The sequence below is a fragment of the Callithrix jacchus genome, chromosome 9 (assembly GCF_049354715.1).
Source record: "Callithrix jacchus isolate 240 chromosome 9, calJac240_pri, whole genome shotgun sequence".
In the NCBI taxonomy this organism is placed as follows: domain Eukaryota; kingdom Metazoa; phylum Chordata; class Mammalia; order Primates; family Cebidae; genus Callithrix; species Callithrix jacchus.
The window spans coordinates 120,132,656-120,155,855 of NC_133510.1; the positions used below are offsets into that span (position 1 = coordinate 120,132,656).

At 50.1% G+C, this 23,200-nt stretch overlaps 1 protein-coding gene across 5 annotated transcripts in view; it reads right to left on the minus strand.

Annotated features, from left to right (window-relative positions):
* The window catches only part of TESC (tescalcin), a 58,300-nt gene extending 45,746 nt beyond the window's left edge, over nucleotides 1–12,554 (minus strand). For all 5 annotated transcript variants that reach the window (XR_013522144.1, XM_035257757.3, XM_035257756.3 and 2 more), the window contains exon 1: nucleotides 12,352–12,554. Coding sequence is in view for 4 of the 5 variants with exons in the window: in XM_035257757.3 (XP_035113648.1) it covers nucleotides 12,352–12,409 (58 nt within the window). In the remaining variant the exon portion in view is untranslated. The remainder of the gene's footprint in view (nucleotides 1–12,351) is intronic.
* Nucleotides 12,555–23,200: the final 10,646 nt, after the last annotated feature.

Genomic DNA, 23,200 nt, shown 5'->3' on the forward strand with positions numbered 1-23,200 from the left:
TTTTCTTTTGTAGAGACAAGGTCTTGCTATGTTGCCCAGGCTGATCTCAAACTCCTGGCCTCAAGTGATCCTTCCACTTCAGCCTCCCAAAGTGCTGAGATTACAGGTGTCAGCCATAGTGCCCAACCTAAAATGGTAAATTTTACGTTACATGAATTTTGCCTCAATTTTTAAAAAGATCATGCACACCCTTAGCATAGGATCTGGTAGGAGACACAGGAGTCGCTGGAGTGGCCGGGACTGTTACTGTCCCCTAAGTAATCCCGTGATACTGTTGTGGCTGCTCAGCTGGATCCACGCTCAGCAGGGATGCCTCGACTTGCCTGCTTCCTGTGGCTACCACCAAAACAATGACTAACCCTGGGCCTTGGGAGGGAGACGGGGAGGGACAGCCTCCTCAGCTTTGCAGGATCCACTCCACGTGGGACTGCCCTCTCATGCCTGGCACACGCAGGGCACTTCACGTTTCTGGATGCCGGCTCCTCCCCGTCACCTGCCTTTTCCTTGGATGCCACATGCTGAACGCGTACACATCATAGACCACTCCTAGCTGCTGGGGTGTTAAAATTAACCAAAGATGCATTTGGGTGCACTTGGCCTTGAGAAGGAAGCTCTCAAACCGAATTCTGTCCTTCAGAGGAGTAGCAGCAGCTCGAAGACTAACTGCTGGCATTTATGACGCACCTTAATACCCTTTCACGCCAACTTCCACCCACTTTGTAAGTGCGAAAGCCAGTGAATTCCTGGTAAGAGCTATCGCAGGCCCACATCAGCAGCACTCATTTCAACCTCGGAAACCAAGGGTCTTGTTAGGATCTCTGTGGGGTTTTTCCTCCCCTGAATGAATCCTCGGATTCTCAGGATTAAAGGGGAAGCTGGGACAGAGTGAATTGACTTTAGAATCTACTGTTCTCTCATGAGCAATAAGGCAACTGAGAAAGCTGTCAGAGTGGGTGCTCATGACTTTAAAAATCACAGTCTGTTTTGCTCATCTATGTTCCCTCCCTACAGCTATGCTCTGTTCTTTACCATGTGCCTTATAGCGGTAATAATAAACACCATGTGTTTTAGCTGGGTGTGGTGGTGCACAGCTGCCACGCCAGCTACTCAGGAGGCTGAGGCAGGAGAATCGCTTGAACCTGGGAGGTGGAGGTTGCAGTGAGCTGATATCACACCACTGCACTTCAGCTTGAGTGACAGACACTCTGTCTCAATAAATAATAATAATCACCACCACCACATGTTAACATTTACCTAGAGGCTAGGACTCAGTCCTCCCTTTGAGGTACCTGAATTATCTTATTTAGGTACTTCCCTCTTGGGGTAGTAATCACACCCATTTTACAGATAAAGAAACTGAGTATCAGAGAGGCTAAGTCACTCCCTGAAGGTCACACAGCTAGGAGCAGCAGAACAGGGATTTAGACCAAGGTCCATGACTTAAGATTCTGTTTGCATAGCCATTTGCTAGGCTGTATGCCCAAACCGAGAAGTGAGGGAACCATAAATACATTTCATTTATGTAATCAGAGGGAGAAAAATGTCTCCATTTTAATAAAAAGACTACAGATGAAAAAGGGGGAAAAAAGCAACAGTGAATCAGGAGAGATTTTGAGAGTAGGCAAGTGGGCGTCTTTCAGAGCATCTAAGAAACAGGTTTTCACAGCCTTCCAGAACTATCTTCAGTTCCAGATTTATCCTGAGGCCAAATCAAGCAGAGATAGGCTTAACTAAAGTACAAGCCTGGCCAGGCGTGGTGGCTCATGGCTGTAATCCCAGCACTTTGGGAGACTGAGGAGGTTGGATAACTGGAGGCCAGGAGTTCAAGACCAGCCTGGCCAACACGGCAAAAACCTGTCCATACTAGAAATACAAAAATTAGCTGGGCGTGGTGGTGCATGCCTGTAATCCCAGCTACCTGGGAGGCCAAGGCAGGAGAATCACTTGAACCTGGGAGGCGGAGGTTGCAGTGAGCTGAGACTGCGCCACTGCATTCCAGCCTGAGCGACAGAGAAAGACTCTGTCTCAAAAAGAAAAAAAAGTACAAGACTTACTTCAGTAGGATACTTAGATTAAGAATTCCAGGTGCTGCTACTTAGAGCTAATACAGACTCTGCCTTCCATTACAAACATTGGATAAAGCAAGAAACAAATGTAATCCCCAACTAAATGGACGGAAAGGGAAATACCCAAGTGCCAGGGACCAGGAGGAGACCGGGAAGCAGCAGGGTTAGTGACAGATGCTGCTGAGATGGCCTAGGTGTGTTAGAGTGGTTTCAGGCTCCAACAGCTAAGGGTAGTGACTTCAACTCCACAGAAAAGGCCTTGGGTCTGCATGAACTGGAACTGAGCCGCCTCTAAAAAGCTGAAACACAAAAGGCCGCTCCTGCACATCAGGTGGGCCAGAAAAAAACGTTCCCCACTGGTCCAGAGAATAATGAGAAAGCCATCTCTGCTGGGAGATGGAGAAAGGAGAAAGAGCAGGCTTCTGCAATGAATCCAAACTCCAAGCCTGAGCCACACACTGGTGAAAAATCCAAGCCTCTGTGATGCAGGAAACCCAAACCGAGGAGTTAATGGGAAAAATGTTTGCAGACTGGTAAAAACCCTGACATATCTAGCACAAGAAATGCAATTGCACTGTGTAAGGTTCTTCACAAAACTCAGGGCACACAGGACTCCTGTGGGGCAGTGCGGGGAAGGGCCGAGGGGAGTCAGGAAAAAGCCCAAAGATGAACTCGTAATCAAAAACCAAACCATACAAGCAAATGAACCACCATATGGGAGAATCTGAAGACAAAATTAACAAAGGAATAGCACCCCAAGAAGGTAAAACAGAAGAGACTATACAGTAAGCTTTCAATTATTACAAACAATGGAAGAATAGTACCCTATGTGAAAGAGGTGAATTTGAAAACTAGCACTTATAAACATTTTTTTACAAGTCATTGAAATTTTTTTGAAATTTAATAGGTTAAGGCAGCAAAGTTGTAATAGCTGAAGAGAGAATTAGTGAACCAGAAGACAGATCTAAGGAAATGACCCAGAATAGGGCACAGAGAAATATAAAGAATATATGAAAGATTAAGAGGCATTCAGGACAGAATGAGATGATCCAACATTTTTCTAATAGGAATTACTAATGAAGAAGATAAAGAGAAAAGGGATAGATAATATTTTCATAATGGAAGACATGAACCTTCCTTAGAATCAAATAACATAAACCATTCCCAGGATAAATAAAAATAAATCCACATCTAGACATAGCATGTACAGAACACCAATGACACAAGTTTTAAAGCAGGGAAAAGGGAAAATAGGTTTCTACAAGGAAGTATCAATTCGAGAGAAAATAGGTTTGTTTCTACAAAGAAATGTCAATTAGACTAACAGCTGACTTCTCAACAGCAACAAGACCAAAAATGAAGTGCTGAAAAAAACCCAGCAACCTTAAATTTTACACCCAGCCAAATGATCATTCATGCATGCCTGCAAAAATAACAATATTTTCAGACAAAGTTTACAACTCACAGAGCCTCACTGAAAAATCTACCGAAAGGTGTATTAAATAAGAAAACGACATCCATCAGGAAGACAGGTTGCAAGAAGTAAGAGTGTCTGCATAAAATAGTAATAATGAACAATATGTAGGTTCTTAAATACTATGGAGTGCTACAAACTAAAGTACATTAAGGTCCCCAATTATGAGCACAGGGCAGAGACGGTGATTAAGTTTAGGCACGTCTAAGATGGCAAGCATGTAAAAATTAAAATGAATTACCAAAAAAGTCATTGAATGCCCTTTAAAAGGAGACATGCAGCCAGCTCCTGAACTGTTCACCATTGAAATGATTAGTAACTGCCAATAACTCTTAAGCACTGAGGACGGGTCAAGAGCTTTGCCCAAATTCTAACTTAATCCTAGCAACAATTCGGTGACACAGGTTCTATTTTTTCTCTCATTTTACAGATGGGGAAACTGAGGCTCAGGGAGGCAAAATGCCTTGCCTAGACAAGTAAGAGACACTACCATGATTTGAACCCATGTCTATCTGCTGGAAAAGGACAGGTGGTAAGAAGCCACCTGTGTGCCATTGTAGGACTCTGGCCAAGGTCCTTGGAGAATGCAGGCAAGGGCAAGACAGGGAACTCCCTTAGAACTACCAGGTGAGTGAGGCCTGCAAAGTGCTGAGTATTTACTCAGGGTTCCCTAATCACTGGGATCCTGGCATAGGTGCTCAGAAGGAACTCAGGGAACTCTCTTCCAATCTCTGCACCCAGGGCAAGCTGGCCTCTGCAGCCTAACTTTGGCCTCTACAAACCCCCTTCAGGGACTGCTATCTCCGGCCTGGCCACCTGCCCTCCCTCCTGGAGGCACCTGGGCCCTGAGATCTCCTCTGACCTGCCAGGAAGCAGTGCCCAGAACGAAAGTCTTGCTCCTGACAGTGTGCCTGTCTGCAAAGGTCACACCACTGGGACGACAAAGGGCCTTTTTATCCCAGTGCTCAGTGGCCACCACCACCAGCGGAAATCACCCACTCGACCTCCTGGTTTTATAAATTAATAATTAAGCTGGAGCAGACAACAGGAAGGCTGCCCAGGCCCTCACCCTGCACAGTAACTCCAGCATGGACAAAAGAACAAAGAGGCCCTGACTTTTCCTCCTAGAACCGTGGGCCCTTTTGAGCTGAACACACCTCATTCCCTGAGCCTGAGATAACACATCCTGAAGTGCTTTGCAAAGGGAAGAGCATCTTATCAACACCCAGGGTATTCTGTTTGTCTTACTGGGCTGTATGGTGTGTCTGAGCATTGATTAAATTTCCACGATGCATTCTGGAGACCATTAACTGACAAAAAAATATCCTGCCAGGGTGGCAGTGGGGGAGGCAAGAGAAAAAGATGCAGCAGCGATCTAATTACCACTAATCCGTGGAGCGAGGACGTCTTGGAGAGGACTGCCAGTGGGTGGCACAGAGAAAACACAAATTCTTCCGAAACAGACCTGAGCAACCCAGTAAGACCTTAGGAAACAGAGGGGGAGCACCCTCCTGCCTCTTCCTCCCAGCCGGGGTCCCCACTCCCCTCCCACTGCCCACTACTGAGCTTATCTCCAGGGGCAGCCCACCTATATTCTAGAACTTTCCACATCATCCAGAAGCAATCCTGCCTGCCTCGAGGTCCAGCTCTCCCCTTGCCGTCTCAGTAAACCATGTGTGGAACACTACTGATGAGGCTGTGGGGTGAGAGCATGGCCTCCCCTGGATCATACAGATGCATGGACTCTCAGTCTCAGTCTAGAGTGTGTGGGGTTCCTGGCACGTGGGAGAGGTGGTTTCTCCTGGCATTTGCAAATTCCACTAGAAGGCCTGGTTTTGAGTCTAGGTCCCGTACCTGGCAGCTAAGTGCCCTTGGGAAGTCATATCCTGTGTCTGAACTTCAGTTTGCCCATCTGTAAATTGGCAACAACAGTCCCGCCTCCAAAGGACTCTTCAGAAGATCAGATGATTGACGAGTGCTCAAGAAAGAGCAGCTGTCGCCTGATTCACAGCTGGCTGCGTTTTTTAAGGAGCAGGACTGGTGGCTGAGAGAGACACAGCCCGGATGAAGCGTCTGAGCAAAGCAGCGAGGACGACTCCAGTGCTGAGCTTAGTGCACACGGAATGCCAGCCTCCAGGGTCCCCCTCTGTGGCTGCTGCAGATGGTGAGGTGATGGGGCCCAGGTGAACGGAATGAGAAACACCAGCAGGGGCCAGAGCAGGCAGGTACCTTTGGTTGATCCCCAGCCCTTTGGGAAGCTTCCACAGCGGGCCTTCTCCTGCCAGTTTCCCCTGTGAGCTCCCAGAGGGGAGGGCAGGGGAGGCTTGGAAGCCCCCACCTGATCAAGAGAGAAAGGGTTCCAGAGTCTGGGAGTCCCATGATCAGGACCACTGTGTGGATGACTCCAAGCCAGGGCCCTGGACCCTGCCCCAGAGCTCAGCACCCCCTCCCCAGCCGTTCACATTCATGAATGTGAATGAAAAGATCACATTCATTCTCCTCTGCTGAGGAGCCCCTGTCTGAGGAGGGAGCCTGAGGCGGAAGGATCACTTGAGCCTGGGAGTTAGAGGCTGCAGTGAGCTGTGATTGCACCGCTATGCTCCAGCCTGGGCAACAGAGCAGGACCATCTCAAAAACAAATTAAATAAACAACAGTAAGTGAATCCTTTTCTTACTGAGTTGTCATCTACATACAGTGGAAGGCCTTCACAGTTTGGACTTTGATGAGGGCGGAGGGCCCCTCCCCAGAGGCACTCAGACAATTCCCTATCCTATTTCATGGGGTTCATGGACACCCTGAAGATCCCAGGGGAAAAGCCACAGTTCAGCCCAGAGGAAGAGAGAAGGCGCGGGTACGTTTGGCTGGCTGGTTGTTCAGGTTACCAGGCTTTGGCAGACAGAACAGTGTGGAGCTGGCCAGTCTGCCCAGGCCCCATCAGAGTCTTCCTCCTACTACACTTCAATTGTCGGGATGCTCCCCTACTCCGCTCCAGCCCCTGAGCTTCTGGAGGGCAGGGACCGCATCTGGTCCACCCTGATAGCAGAATATGGCAAATGGTGAATGGGCCACGGTCACAGTCTGGGACCACTTAAAGACTTTAGAACCCAAGAAGTATTGCCCAGGGGTGAGAAGGCAGTGGGAAAACCAGCGCCACCCCCACCAGCTGCCCTTGGCATTGCCCATCCTCCCGCCATCTCTGGTTCCCTCTCCAAATGAGATCAGACCAGGGATGGAACCTGACTCTCTACTTCTTTTTTTTTTTTTTTTTTTGAGACAGTCTTGCCATGTCACCTAGGCTGGAATGCAGTGGCACCAACTCGTGGTCTCAAGTGAACCTCCTGCCTCTGCCTCCCAAAGTGCTGGGATTACAAGGCTGAAACCACTGCAGCAGCCTTCGACTCTACTTCTCATTATGATGCCTGTGGCCTTGGGCAGTCTCGCCCTCTCCTGAGCCTCGATGTCTGCATCTGTAAGGCGGGAAACCAACGGTGTTCCTGGGAGGGTTCCATCAGCTACTGCAGACCCACTGCCTGGCTCAGCTGAGTGTCTGGCAGATGCCACGTGCCCGAGAAACATTCACTGCTGCCATCATCAGGTCTGAACTCTAGGTCTGGAGATTTTGTTTTTTTCCTTTTCCTTCTGGCAGCTTCTTGGAGTCGACATAGACATGCCTGCGAAGCTGTTTTGGAGCCTGAAGGAAAAAACAGACCCTCCACCTTTCCCAGAATCCTCCTCTTATTATTTCCTTTCCAACTCCAGGAGCAGACACGGATGGGGGGAGGTCAGGAAGTGGGGCTACCTCCAGGTCAGCTCAAGGTGGCGAAGGGGAACTGACTCACGTGAATGATTCCCAAGGAGCCTTTCTCTCAGTCAGGACCCATTTTGCACCTTGGTCCACACGCTAGGCACCACTCGGCTCCTGGCACCGAGGGTGCGTGGGGAAGGTGGTGAGCTCAAACACACCCGAGACACCTTCCATCAGGCTTTTCCTATGAATCTTAATCATCCAGGTGTGAGCTTTCTTGGCTCAGAAAAGATGCCTTGGGAATACTCAGTTCTGGTTGAAATCAATCAATGAGACTCTAACAGGCAACGAGAAGGAAGGTGGGCATGCAGACCTGACAATGCCCTGTGTGGGCGAGCTGCTGCTCAGGCATATTTTTGGTGAAGCTGGCTCGGTGCTGATGCCAAGAGGGTTCATCGTGTAGGGAGGGAACCAGAGATGCTGGGAGGGCTGGTGGCTGAGGACAGCTGGTGAGGGTAGCACTGGGTTTTCCACCAGCTGCCTGTTCTGAACAATACACCTTGGGTTTTAAAGTCCCCGGGCACTGCACCCCTTTAACGTGAGCCTCTTGTGTTTTCACCGTGAACCACCAACTGCATGCAAAGGTGAACAAGGCACATTCTTTCTGCTCTAGGGAGCTCCAAGTTTCGAGGGGGTAGCAAGTGACAGAACTGACAAGTATAACACAGTGTGATGCCCGTTATTGTGGAAGGGAAGGAAGGAGCTCCAAGAGCCCCGAGGATGGGCGTTTAACTGTTAAAGGCTGGATGGAGAGATGGCTTTCTGGATGGGAGCAGCAGCTAAGCCGACCCCTGAACAATAATGAGCATTTGCTTCATAGAGAGAGACGGTCAGGGCTGTGCGCAGTGGCTCACGCCTGTAATCCCAGCACTTTGGGAGGCAAAGGCAGGTGGATCACATTAAGGTCAGGAGTTCGAGACCAGCCTAGCCAACATAATGAAACCCGTATCTACTAAAAATACAAAAATTAGCCAGGCATGGTGGCGGGTGCCTGTAATCCCAGTTACTCGGGAGGATAAGGCAGGAGAGTCGCTTGAACTAGGAGACAGAGGTTTCAATGAGCTGAGATCACACCATTGCACTCCAGCCTGTGTGACAGGATGAGACTGCACCTCAAAAAAAAAAAAAAAAGACAGGGTTAAGAGGAAAGGTTTGAGATCCTACCCTGGGTGGAGAAAGGTTCCCATATGTAACCCCCTAATTGTGCGCATCAAATGAAAACAGTGCTCCAGACAGAGGAACAGCTTGTGCAAAGGCCTGAAGGTGAGAAAAGATATGGGCAGTCTTTTTCTACTCCTTGCTGGTTCCTAGAAATTCAAGTGGCAGCGACACACAGTGAAAGCATGCTGGCAGTAAGAAAGCGGCTTTGGGGCCGGGCATGGTGGCTCATTCCTGTAATTCCAGCACTTTCAGGAGGCTGAAGTGGGAGGACTGCTTGAGGCCAGGAATGTGAGGCTAGCCTGGTCAATGTGGCAAGACCCCTGTGTCTGCCAAAAAATTTAAGATGAGCTGGTGTGGTGGCACACACTTGTAGTTGTAGCTACTGGGAAGGCTAAAGTGGGGAGGATTGCTGGAGCCCAGGAGTTCAAGGTTGTGGTGAGCTTAATCATGCCCCCCCTGTACTCCAGCCTGGGTGACAGAGCAAGACCCTATCTCAAAAAATAAAAATTTAGTAGAAAAACGAAAGTAGACTTGGGCATCCTGTGATCTCCAATTCCTCCATTTAGCAGCTGTGAGGCAGCAGGCAAGCTGGTTTACCTCTCTGAGCCTCAGTTTCCTCATCTGTAAAATGGCCCTAACACTACCTTCCTGGGGGATCATTACTCTAGAGTGTCATGTGAAGAGCTGCAGCATGGAGCCTGATGCTCAGCAGGTGCTCGGGGAATGACGTTCATTATCACTATCCTCAGCCTGATATTCTGGTCCTTTCCGGATGGTGTTCTCAGAAAGGGATCAAGCCGATTCCTCCCCAGGAAGTCAGGGGTCATCTTGATCCTCAGGGAGGCCGGGAGAGTCGGCAGCCCTGCAGGCTCAGCCTGTCCTCTGGCCACCTTACCCGGAGGCTCTTCTCCGTTTTTCTCGGGGAAGATTCCCAAGGGAAAAGCTTTGAAGAAAGGACCCTGCCTGACCCACTGGGTCTCTGGGAGCTGACGTTCCCATGCCAAGCCAAATAGCCTCACATACATACCTACGCAACCTTACTGAATGCACACAACACCTTCAGGATCCAGGTGAGGGTACTGAGGCTCAGAGAGAGAAAATGACTAGCCCAGGGTCATGTAACTGGGAGGGGTGGGACCCAGACTTAACTCTCAGTATGGCTCGGAGTGACCACAACATACAAAACTGTTTGAAGCATGGTCAATAACAAACACGGACGTGTGTTTAGTCTAACACCTTCCCGTGTATTAACTCACTTAATCCTTCCCAACAACTTCAAGGAAGGTACTATGACTATGCCCATTTTATAGTAGATGAAACTGAGGCTCTGAGAGCGTGACATGCCTAAGGTACCTGACAAGGCCCCTGAAATCAGGCTCCTGCCACAGCCTAAGCCCTGGCAACAGCTGTGTCCTCATGTCCTGTATTCTCATTTACTGTTGCCTGCTCGTCCCTGCCACAGGGCCTCCACATTTGCTGTCCCCTGAGCCTGAGATGTCCTTTCCACTGATTTGCAGACCCCTGGCTCCTCCTTACTTGGATTTCTGTTCTATTATCACCTCCTCAGGGAGGTCCTCCAGATCCACCCTAAAGCTCCATTCTCATGCCACCCCGCTATGCCTCATTCACAGTTTTAACACCTATGGGGTGTTTTTTTTTTTTTAAACTGTGTGTCCCCCTTCAGGAACAGCAGCCTCTCTGGGCCATCTCTAAATCCCCAGCCCGTGCTCTATAAATATTTGCTAAGTGGGTAAGAGTGACCAGATTATGCAGTCCCTTTCAGAGGACTGAGGGCAACTTTCCACCTACCTGAAGTTCCACCTACCTAGTCTGGTCTAACCTCAGAACCTCCTCTCCCACCCTCTCCATCTCCCTTTGGATTATGAAATCTGAGCTCTGGGCAACAAGAAGGGAAGCCGCTGCAGCTACATCTAGAAAGGTTACAGAGCAGGAACACAGCATCTGTCATCCCAGTGGGAGGCTGGACCCAGGAAACTGACAAGTCTCCCAGCATGCTCTGCAGCCCCTCCTCCCCATCAAACCCACAACCAGGCGGAATTCTCAAGTGCCCCGGTGGACTGCCAGAGAGCCCAACCTTCCAGCGGGGATCCCCACCACGGAGAACACCCATCGACACCCATCCAGATTCAAAGCAGTGGGAGGCTGGAAGAGGGCACTTGAGAAATAATAAACCAGGAGACCTAGGCAAGTAAGAGCTAGAGGAATCCCTCCTTTCTCTCTCATAAATCTTCAGATTGAAGCGCATAAAACTTAAGTAAAATATTCAACATAGTTCAAAATGAACTTAGAAGTTTACAGAGAAAAAGCTCACTCTCCCTTCATCCCTTCCACTCCCCACCCCCAACCCACAGCCCCCACCAAGTATCCATTTGTACTTTCTGGTGGGTTCTTCCCGTCTGTAAATATAGCAATTACCAATGTGTACCCGAATTTTCCCGTTTACATTTTCTATTTTTTTACTTTGCAGCCGCAGCTCAAAGGATCATTTAAAAAAAAAAAAAAAAAAAGGTACCATATTAGATATGCTACCCGCCACACCTTTTACCTCCCTAGTTGTATATAATTCTACATTTCTACACAGGAGAGAGATACAGATATAGATGTGTAAGTGTGGGCACACACACACAAGTTATGAATGGTTTTCTGCAATTCTCCTCCCATTCTCCTGGAAAGGGGTATTTAGATTGGGAGTCAAGAGGGGTTGCTTTTCAGCTGACACGCAAACGGTGGGGCCACCCTCTCTTGGTGGTCAATATTAGACGCTGGTTCTCTGCACCTTAAGCAGGTGCCAGGAGCTACCTCTTTCCGAAAATATCTGCAGCTCCCATTCCCTGAGCGTCCACCAGGTACTAGGAGAACTCTGTAACACAGAGAAGGAAAGCTGAGAATCAGAGAGGTAAAGTGACTAGCCCAAGGTCACACAGCCAGGAAGCGGAGCTGGCAGGATTCACAGCCAGTCTGTCCCTCGCTAAAGCCGGTTTGCTCATACACCTGACCGCCTCCCCGCCACACACCGCCACGGTCTCCACCACCAGTGGCAGAACCCGCCACGCCGAAGTCAGGACCCAAGGCTAAGTCCCCAGCCCAGCTGAACTCGGGCGGACAAGCGCTTTCTCCGCCATTTCCCTGCGGGCAACTTGTCCCGGCCTCCCAGGGCGCCCCGCCCCAGGCCAATGCGGGGCGCGCAGCCTTTGCAGGTCCGGGGAGACCCAGCGAACCCAGGGGAGGACGCCGGGCTCCGGGAAAAGTGCTCTGCGGCCGCTGCCTCGCTTAAGCCCTCCAGCCACCCATGGGGGTGAGGCCGTCTGAACCCATTTTACAGATGCCAGGACAAAGGCAGGCGCGGAGAACCGACTCTCCCGCCTAAGGTCACCCTGCTGGGGAGCGTCGGAGCCCGGCTTCCACCCGGGTCCGCCAACTTCAAAACTTTCCGCCCCTACGCTCGCGAATGCAAAAGATTCTCAGGTGCGGCGCGCGCGCCCCAGCCGGGCTGCCGGAGGGGCTCGCCAGCCCGGCCCGAGGCACCTGCCCTGCGTTTGGGAAGCCCGGGCCCTGCTCCCTCCCCGGTCCGCAGTCCCCCAGCCACGGAGTTCCCGGGCCAGTCGGAGGCTGAGCGGCTGCAGCACTGAGCTTCGCAGCGGAGCTCCTCGTCGCAGCCGGCGAAGTGGCCGGCGGGGACCCATTTGAAAGAGAAGGAGACTGAGGCGCAGAGAGGGCCTGCCACTGGCCCAAGGTCACACAGCGCGGCGGCGGGCCGGGGCCCCCAGCAGTGGCCGTTCGGAGGTCCCGTCCAAGTCCCTGCGCCGCCCCCGCGGGTACTCACAGCCGGTCTTGCCCTCGAGCTCCCGCACCTCCTCGGACGCGGAGTGGGCAGCGCCCATGGTGCCCGCGGCGGGGGCCCCGGGCGCCCGTCCCTCGCAGGCCCCGCGCTGGCCTCGGCTGCGCTGCGGCCGGACTGGCCTCGGGGCTGGCCTCGGGTCCGGCTTCGGGTCGGAACGCCGGGGAAGGCTTGGAGCCACGGGTTCCGCGTGGGGCCGGAGCGCGGCCTTATATATAACGGCTAAGGGCGGCGCGGCGCGGTCCTAGCGCACGCCGGTTTCGCTCACTGCGAGGCAAGGGGAGCGCCCCGCCCGGGCCCGGAAACCGCCGGGAGGGGGACCCCGGAGCCCACCGCCTTGAGTTCTCAGTCAGTGCAGCAGCGGCCACGTGCCTCGCCCATTCCTCATCCCTGCTGGATCTGGGAGGAAGCAGGTGTGAGCAGAGTTGGGGGCGTGGGTAGGAGGGGTGGGACCCCTGGGGGTGCCATGCCCACCCCCAACTCATCCCACCTCACATCCTCCAGACTTAGGAGGAAAACTCCACTGAGACAGTCTAGGAGGTCAGAGAGCAGGAATTAGCTCTGTGGAGAACAGCAGTAATAGTAATCCTATTTGAAGGCAAACCATGCGCTTTGGTTTATTCCAGGAAAGCCCCAGCAACCTTCTGAGGTGAACATATCCACGTGGTGGCCCGTGGGGGCCCTGCATAGCCCAGTGGCTGAAGTGCACCTCAAACTGCAGGAGCGGGCTGCGCGCGGTGGCTCACGCCTGTAATCCCAGCACTTTGGGAGGCCAAGCCGGTAGGATCACTTGAGCTCAGGAGTTCAAGACCAACCTGGCCAACATGGTGAAACCCAGTCTCTACTAAAAACTCAAAAATTAGTCTGGTGCGGTGCCACATGCCTGTAATCCCAGCTACTCTGGAGGCTGAGGCAGGAGAATCGCTTGCACCTGGGAGATGGAGGTTTCTGTGAGCTGCAGTCTCACCACTGCACTCCAGCCTGGGCAACAGAGCAAGACTGTCTCTCCCCACCACCAAAACAACAACAACAGCAGCAGAAGCGGGCCCAGGAGGCTGCATTTGGGGCAAACTGCTAGAGAGAAGGCAATGCCAGTGGTCCCCATGCCCGCTAGGGAAGTCCTGGGTTAAGAAGGCTTAAGGGGTTGGCTCTCCATCCAGGTCAGGTGACCGGGGCCAATACTGTTGTTGCCTGTCTAACATGATTCCTCCTCCTTAAAATAAGGATAAGTTAAGAAGATGTCCACCAAAGGGCCTGGCATGGACACAGCACAAGGTCACAGAGGCTGGTTGGCACTATGGAATCTTGTCCTCTGGAAAGGCACACAACAGACAGGGCAGAACGTCAAGGTCAAGGCTCTGCTGTTCTGAAGGCTCTACAGTGCTTAGCGACACCACTGTCAATGACCATCAGGTATCAGGTCTGTTCTGAACGCTAGGCTCCATGATAAATGTTGGGGGGAAGGGAGACAGGGTATGGGCAGGAGTTTTTCAGTGCCCACAGAGGGGATTTAGGTGGACCCACCTTTTTCAGTTTCACAGGCTGCTGAGAAGGGAGCAGCTGAGAACTGCTGTTCATTCCTGCACACTGCAGGCTCAAGCCAGGGTCCCAGCCCTTTCCAGGGGTGGGGGGTGACTTTCAGAGCCACGAGGTAGAGGATGGGGGTTGGTCCCAAAACTTCCTAGAGCAGCAGAATCAGTCCCTTCCTGGCTGCAAATCCAGCTCTGGCCAGGTGCAGTGGCTCATGTCTGTAATCTCACCACTTTGGGAGGCTGAGGCAGGAGGATTGAGCCCAGGAGTTTGAGACCAGCCTGGGCAACATAGCAAGACCCCATCTTTACCAAAACTTAAAACTTTTTAAAAATCAGCTGGTCACGATAGTGTGTGCCTGAAGTCCCATCTACTTGAGAGGCTGAGGCAGAAGGATAGCTTGAGCCCAGGAGTTAGAGGCTGCAGTGAGCTATGATTGCACCATTGCACTCCAGCCCAGGCAACAGAGCAAGACCCCGTCTCTAAAACAAATAGAAAATCCAGCTTCCCCTTACACTGCCTGTCTGCATTCATAGAGCTAAGGCAGCATCTGCAATCTGCACTTAAAAGCACTCTCCAGAGGGCAGTGCAAGACCCGATCAGGGTGGACTGGTCTGAGCCGGCTGGACAGCTGACCTAGGGGCTCCATTTCGGGTTAGAAGGATTCTGGAAACACAGGCAGGCCTCTGCGATCAGGAAAAGGATCCTCAACACCCCTGGGAATTCTGAACCTCTGGGCCAACCAATTACATACAGCTGCTAGGAGCAATTTCATTCCAACTTAAAATGTCCGTTCCTGGAATTTTTTTATATTAAACTAGTCAAGGATTAAATGATGGAGCTGTCTGCTGGGGGGATAGGAAGTGGCATTCTCTGGACATCAGCCCCTCCTTCTTGGCACAGTTGCTCCCAGAGTTGGAGATAGTAGGGTTGGGGACAAAAGCCCTGAGGCAAGGAGTGGGGCACATGGCTTCACTCTGCCTCTTGGGTACTCTCGAGGAAGCTGGTGGTATCTGTCCTACCAGGCTGTCTACCCTGACCCAGTGGCCACTCTTAGCTCCTAGGCAAGCACTTGCACCTGTTCCTTTTGCCGGAAACTCCCTTCCACTCCCTCTTCCGACCTCAGTGGAAACTCACATCCTCAGGGAGGCCTTCTCAGAGTCCTCATCCCTTCTCCTATGTCCACAGCCAAACAAGCCACCGTTGCCAGCCAGCAGGGAGCTGGGAGGGAGGAAGTTTTGCGTAGGATGACAAAGAAGGATTTATTCCTAATCGCAGGGCTTGGAGAAGTCATCAGGAGATCCCTGGAGCAGCAGGAAGGAGGAAAAAACCAAGGCACAATTTATGCATTTGTTCGATCATTTATTCATTGCACATTTATTACGCACCTACTATGTTCGAGGCTTTGGCTGGGTCCTGGAGCCACAGCCAGGAATAAGATGCCACCTTCGTTGAGGAGCTCCTGGTGGGAAGAGGAGACAGACACATGGGCAGTAACAAGGCAGATGGGTAAACAAGGGCTGACGTGATGGAGCCCACAGAGATACGGAATGTCCAAACCAGAATGAGGCCCTGAGAGACTGTGTCGTCTCTAAAGCTGAGCTTCAGGAAGTCCAGGACTGTCCTCAATTGTGGTCCTGAAGGGATACAGCAAAGCCAAATTCAGGGTGGATAGATGTCTCCATGTGGGCCCCTGCAGTGGCACCTACCATCTGCCTAGGCTTTGCCCTCACCTGGCAATGCTGCACACACCCGCAGGGCGCCCTCCACACAAAGCCAGTCGCTGCCTGTTCTAGGATGTCGTGGCTTTCATTCAAACCTACCAATGGCTCTGCAGGCATCAACGGAGCAAGAAGCAAGAATGAGGTCTGCAGCTTTGTATGGATTTGTTGTCTAGAGCCCTGGAAGAGGGGCACCCTGTGGGGGGTGAGCTTCATCCCCCCCCATAACACAGCGTGACTTTTGGAGGACAGAGAAACACTTGAGTCACCAGGCAACTGCATCTTTTCTCCCAGAGGACCTCCTCCGGGAGAAGCTGATTAAAAGTAGTGGCCACAATTCATATACCTGGTCCTTGTGAAGCCACAAAGGGCAGCTGAGCCCAAAGATGGCCAGGATGGTCTTCAGTTGGCCTTCCCACCTTCCTGTCACAGAGGGCTATGGAACCATACTTGGGCAAGTTAACCTCTCTCATCCTCAGTTTCCCCAACTGTAAAGTGGCAATAACATTGTGAGGGTTAAATGCAGATTCGTATATGTAAGGTGATTCATAAATGTAAAGTGATTATGAAGGTTAAATGCAGATTCATATATGTAATGTTGTGAGGGTTAAATGCAGATTCATATACGGAAGGTGCTTAAAACTGCCTGATGTAGTAAGTGGTAGCCGGTGGTGAGCTGGTCAACAAGTTCTCTGAAAAGGGCAGGAGGGGAGGAAGTCCTAATCTGTAGCAGTTGCCAATTTCTGTGTGTAAATATTTCTACCATAGTCAATTTCAAGTTACTGACAATTTAATAATAGGCTTGCAGAATCCCTGAATTTTGTTTTTATAGATACCGAGTCTCACTACGTTGCTCAGGCTAGTATCAAACTCCTGAGCTCAGAGGATCCTCCTGCCTCAGCTTTGCAAGTAGCTACAAATACAGGCATGTGCCACCATGCCCAGCTTCAAAATCCCTGAATATGGAATCATTTGCTCTCGAAAGCCAGTCAAGTCTAGGAAACGACTAGTCAGTTGACTGTGCTATGTGCGTTTGTGTATTCGTTCATGCATTCACTGTTACGCGCCAGAAGTTTGGAAACTACAGTGAAAGTGATAGTCCCTGACCTCAGGAATCCCAATGTATGCAAGGAAAGAGATGTGAACAGACCATCATGGTATGCTAGCTGGTACCAGTCACTGCAGGGGCCTGGAGGAGAGGCACCCAGCACATCTCCATTTTATTGGGAGAAAAACCAAGGTGTTCCCGAAGGATTGTAAACCAGAATCAGACAGTAGACCTGAAGATGCCTGAAGAGCAGGTTCTGTAATTCACCTGCCCCTTCTGATGGTTTAGCTTGGGGCGACTCCCAAGGCATGGGAATGTTCTAGGAGTAACAAGATATTTTTCTTAACATTTCGGCCACTGGCCAAGAGATTTATGGGGACTCCAAATACCATTGAAACCATCTTTGCAAAAATTGTAACAGAAAGTTATGACTCTGAGAGAGTTCTGATGTAACCAACAGTCATCTTGCCTCTAACCTCCAAAATGCCCTTGGTCATTCCCGGACTTGAGCCAACCTAACTTTGGGAGAAATTTAATTTATAGTTTATGTTATTTATTTATTATTATTTTTTGAGATGGAATTTTGCTCTTGTTGCCCAGGCTGGAGTGCAATGGCATGATCTCTGCTCACCGAAACCTCCACCTCCCGAGTTTAAGTAATTCTCCTGCCTCAGCCTCCCAAGTAGCTGGGATTACAGGCATGAGCCATCACACCTGGCTAATTTTGCATTTTTAGTAGAGACTGGGTTTCTCCATGTTGGTCAGGCTGGTCTCGGCCTCCCAACCTCAGGTGATCTGCCTGCCTTGGCCTCCCAAAGTGCTGGTATTACAGGTGTGAGCCACCGTGCCCAGCTAATTTATAGTTTAAATGATAATAGCCCTCCCCCAAAACAAAACTGCCTTCACAAAACTAATGAGTCTACCAGGTGGTAGGGCACACAGGCTTACACTTGTAATTCCAGCACTTTGAGAGGCTGAGGTGGAAAATTGCTTGAGCCCAGGAGTTCAAGACTAGTCTGGACAACATAGTGACACCCTGCCTCTACCAAAAAAAAAAAAAAAAAGAATTAGCAGTGCACGATAGCATGTGCCTTTGGTCCCAGCTACTCTGGAAGCTGAAGTGAGAGGATCACTTGAGCCCAGGAGTTTTAAGCTGCAGTGAGCCATGATCACACCACTGCATTCCTGTCTTGGGGACAGAACCTGTCTCTTAAAAAAATGAAAGCAAAGAAAGTCCAATAGGTTAGGAGGATGAGGGGGTCCTAAATTCTGCTAAGATGCAGGCATAGTTAAATGACAACCAGCCATTATTCCAGAGGTCCTAAGATTTGCAACTGACCCCAATTCACTATTGTAGAACCTAAGATTGGCCTTTTGAGATGTCTTTTCTTGCATTTCTGATGACCAGATGACCAGATGACCACGCAGACCCTCAACTCTTGGCTCAGCTGGTCCTGTGGCCCCACCCAGAAGTGGACTCAGAGCACGAGGACCATTTTCCACACCCCTATGATTGCATCTCCAACCAATCAGCAGCCCCCATTCGCCTAGCCCCGTGCCTGCCAAACTATCCCTTAAAAACCCTACCCTCCAATATTTCTGAAAGACTGATTGGATTTGCACAGGGGTGGCCAGCCTTGTGTTAACTAAGCTCTTTCTTTATTGCAATGCTGTGGGCTGAGTGAATGGGTTTGTCTGCACAGTGGGCAGGAAGAACCCATCAGGTGGTTACATCATCTGGCTTGGCCTCTTAGTGAAGACCGCACCTAAACCACATCAAACGAGCAGTGAGTAGTGATGCTCTCATGAAACAGGTCCGGGAGGGAGACCACGCAGGTGTCCTGCATCAGTGATTTGGCACAGAAGGGTTTTCACCTAAGATCATTCAGGCTCCCTAGGCTGGTTTCATATGTCATGGTCTCTTCGTTTTCGTGTCGGTGGGAGCAGAGATTCATCATCTCCATTTTGAACTTTGAAATTAAAGTTATCCTTTTATTTTCTTTGGAACAATCTTTTTTCCCCGAGGCACCCTGATCTTCCCCCACTGCCGTGGGCATGCTGTGGGAGAGAGATTCAGATCTGGCTGGGTACCGTTAGGTTGGTTCCATTGTAACTCCAAACCTCAATGTCCTCGTCTGTATAATGAGCCCACAATCCCACTGAAATGGCTGTTGTAGAGCACACCCTTCCCACTGTCTGCTCCTTTTTTGGGGGGTAGTTGGATATCACAAACTTTATAGCCAGTCTGACTCTCCTGTCTCTGCTATCCTCCCATCCCCCCCGGCCCTGTGACTGCCGGGTGCTACAAATTAGTGAAACTCAGACTGGAACCTCTGTCTAGCTCCCAGTTCTTACTGAATCAGGTTTGGTCTTGGGAGAATGATCGCAGCAGGGGGTGTTTAGAACAGTTCCTTCTCTTCATTCTCTGAGAACTTTGAACTCAACCTCGAGTTGGAAAATCATCCTTTGCCCCTTCCTGAGTGGCACAATCACCGCCATCACCAGCATCGTTGCCTTAGCCCCGGGCTGGAGCCGAGTGCCCAGACCTCAGAGGGATGCAGCCCCATAGGAGGGCGGGCTGGCTGCCTAGAAACAGGAGAAGGAGACTGGGGTTCTTGGGGAGGGCAGTTTGAGCTTGTTTTTCTATTATTTATATAATTATAAATAGTGACCAATTACTGGAACTTGCAGGGGGCAGATGGAATGTTGTCCCTGGATGGGCTTCAAACTCTGCATTGTTGTCCAAGAAACAAAGTTACCAAGCAGAAAGAAGTGGCAAGGGCCCCAAATCTATTTTCACTTCACCATCACTTTACATCGAGCGGTGGGGGGAGCTGGGCAGCGGAGTGGGAGCTGTCCAAAGAGACAGAAGAGTCAGCATTTGGAAGGCTCAGTGAGGACCCCCTCAGGCAGAAATACAACAGCCCCAGGTAGAGCTACTTTCACGTATTCATCGTTTGTGATTTGGGGAGAGGCATCCTACACCATTAGACAGGGCTGTGTGGTAGGCAGAACAGTGGCCTCCAAAAATGTCCACACCCTAATCCCTGGAACTTGTGAATAGGTTTGGTTTCATGGCAAGAGGGCATTAAAGGAGCAGATGGAATGAAGGTTGTTAATCAGGTGACCCTGAGATGGGATGGAGGAGATTGCCCTGGATTATCTGAGTGGGTTCAGTATAATCACAAGAGTCCTTATATATGAAAGGGGAAGGCAGGCCGGGCTTGAGTCGTTGCTAATCAGGTGACCCTGAGATGGGATGGAGGAGATTGCCCTGGATTATCTGAGTGGGTCCAGTATAATCACAAGAGTCCTTATATATGAAAGGGGAAGGCAGGCCGGGCTTGGTGACTCACGCCTGTAATTCCAACATCTTGGGAGGTTGAGGCAGGCAGATAGCCTTAGTCCAGGAGTTCCAAACCAGTCTGGGCAACATGGTGAAACCCCATATGTATAAACAATTCAAAACAATAAGCCAGGCATTGGTAGTGTGTGCCTGTAGTCCCGGCTACTCAGGAGGCTGAGGTGGGAGGATCACCTACATCCAGGAGGTGGAGGCTGCAATGAGGCATAATGATACCAGTACACTCCAGCCTGGGTGACAGTGAGACCCTGCCTCAAAAACATCAAAACCAACCAACCAAATCAAAGACGAAGGCAGGAGGGTCAGAGTCAAGAGTGACGCAATATGAGAAAGACTCAATCAGCCATTGCTGTTTGAAGATGGAGGAAGGGCACCAAGGAAAACAGGCAGCCTCTAAACGCTGAAAATGCAAAAAAATGCATTGTCCTCTAGAGCCTCTGGAAGGAACACAGCCCCGATCTTAGCCCAGCATGACCATTTTAGACGTCTGACCTCCAGAACCATCGTCAACTTTTTCTGACCTCCAGATTATCAACTTTTCTGTTATAAGCCACTGAGTTGGTATAATTTGTTGCAGCAGCAATGGGAAATGAATACACACATGCTGGGTTTGCACTTGGAAAAATACAGTGCCAAGGAAACAGCGTTGACCAGACTGTCGTCCTACATAGATTTTTTTTTTTTCTTGAGACAGGGTCTCGCTCTATTGCCCTGGCTGGAGTGCAGTGGCATGATCCCGGCTCCGTGCAGCCTCAAACTCCTGGGCTCAAGCAATCCTCCTGCCTCAGCCTCCTGAGTAGCTGGGATTACAGGCGCACACCACCAAGCCTGGCTAATTTTTAAAGCTTTTGCAGAGACAGGGTCTCGCTATGTTGCCTAAGCTGGTTTTAAACTCTTGGCCTCAAGCAGTCTGCCTCAGCCTCCCAGAGTGCTGGGATTATAGGCATGAGCCCAGCCCTAGAGGGATGATTTTAAGTTCTGTGTGCATATAATCATTTTGGTTCTTATTTAAATTCGGATTCTGGAGTCCAGGGGTTCTATCTCAGGAGACGCAGGAATGCATTTTACATTTTCTGTTTGTATTGATATATCCTAGTTTTATTTTGGGGGCGTGTGACACTTTGATATATGTATACAATGTGTCATAATCAAGTTCATTGGGATATGCGTCACCGCAAACATTTATTTTTTCTTTGTACTGGGAACATTATAATTTTTCTCTTCTAGCTGTTTTGAAATGTAAATTACTGTTAACTATAATTCCCTGCTTACGATCAACTTCCCTACTTACTATCAAATACTAGAACTTATTGCTTCTAACTGTAATTCTGGACCCATTACATGAAGCCTTGTTTTTTTGAGACGAAGTCTCACTGTGTTGCCCAGGCTGGAGTGCAGTAGCACGATCTTGGCTCACTGCAACCTCCACCTCCTGGGTTCAAATGATTCTCCTGCCTCAGCCTCCCGAGTAGCTGGGATTACAGGTGTGTGCCATCACACCTGGCTAATTTTTGTATTTTTAGTAGAGACAGGGTTTTGCCATGTTTGCCAGGCTGGTCTCAAACCCCTGACCTCAGATGATCCATCTGCCTTGGCTTCTCAAAGTGCTAGGATTATAGGTATGAGCCACCGTGCCCGGCCTCTTTTTTTTAAGATATCTTGATCTGTTGCCCAGGCTGGAGTGCAGCGGTATGAACATGGCTCACTGCAATCTCAAGCTCCTGAACAACTAGGACTACAAACACATGCCATCACACCTGGCTTATTTTTAATTATGTATGCTGCCCAGGCTGGTCTTGAATTCCTGGGCCCAAGCAATCCTCCTGCCTTGGCCTCCCGAAGTGTTAGGATTATAGGCATGTGCCACTGTGCCCAGCCAGGAATGCATTTTAAATGAGAACTCCGGGTAATTTTGGTAGAGATGGTTTTGTGTGTGTTGTAATGGCTTGAGATATTCTTCACATATGACGCTTCCATTTAAAGTGTCAAAGTCAATAATTTTTTGCATCTTCACAGAGTTGCACAGCCATCACTAGAGTCAATTTTAGAAGATTTTTGTCAGCCCCAAAAGAAACCCTATGCCCCCATCTGTCACCCCTGAATTCCCCCATCCTCTCTTCTCTGGCAACCACTAATCTCTTCTCTGTCTCTGTGGATTTGTCTATTCTGGACATTATACATAAATGGAATCATGTGGCCTTCTGTGTCTGGCTTCTTTCGCTCAGTGTAAGGTCTTTAAGGTTCATCCATGTTTGGAGTACCTGTCAGCGCTTCATTCCTTTTTATGACTAAGTAACATTCCATAGAGACCACGTTTTGTTTATCCATTCACAGGCTGATGAACACTTGGGCTGATTCTACCTTTTGGCTCTTGTGAATAGTGCTGCTGTGAACCCTGGTGTACAAGGGTCTGTTTGAGTCCCTGTGACAACCCCATTTTGACACCCACAGACACAGTGACTAGGAAGTCATTTTCCTTACTGTATGTATTGCTTCCAGAGCAGGGACGAGTGGCAGTACCTACAGAGCATCACTGGAACTGGAGGGTCTATACATGCCAATAACTGTCCAGCTTTCTTTAAAGTACCTCATGTAACTGTCATGGCCAATGACAGAGGCTTGGGCAATTAATCACCACCATGTTGCCAATGTGGAAACAGACTCATAGAAGCTCCAATCACTTGCTTGAGTTCACATAGTCTGCAGATGATACAGCCCTGGTGGGTCCAAGCCCCTGACCCACTTCTCGCAGCGCCTGTCTCCACCGGGGGTAGCCCAGCTGGCAAAACAGGAAAATGTGCAAAATCCAATTCTTCCGTCTGCTGAATCAGATGGCCAAAATGCAGCTCTGAGTAATGACCGAGGAGTTCCCCTGTGCAGAGTACTAAGCGCTTTCTAGATTTTATTAACCTTGCTGCATCCTAAGACAACACTACAGAACGTGCATTCTTCACCTCTCTGTTATGAGCGCAAGGAACTGAGGCTTGGCAAAGCGACCCCCGGCTGCCATAGGATTCCTTGTGTAAAAGGGGGGCCCAGGAATCTGCATTTTAACAAGGACTGCACCAGGAGGGGGCGGTTAAGAAGCCCCTTAGACCAAGATGCTAGCTTCTCACGACTTCACTGTCCCTGGACACCTGCAGGAATAGACCCCACACTCAGGGGCAGGGA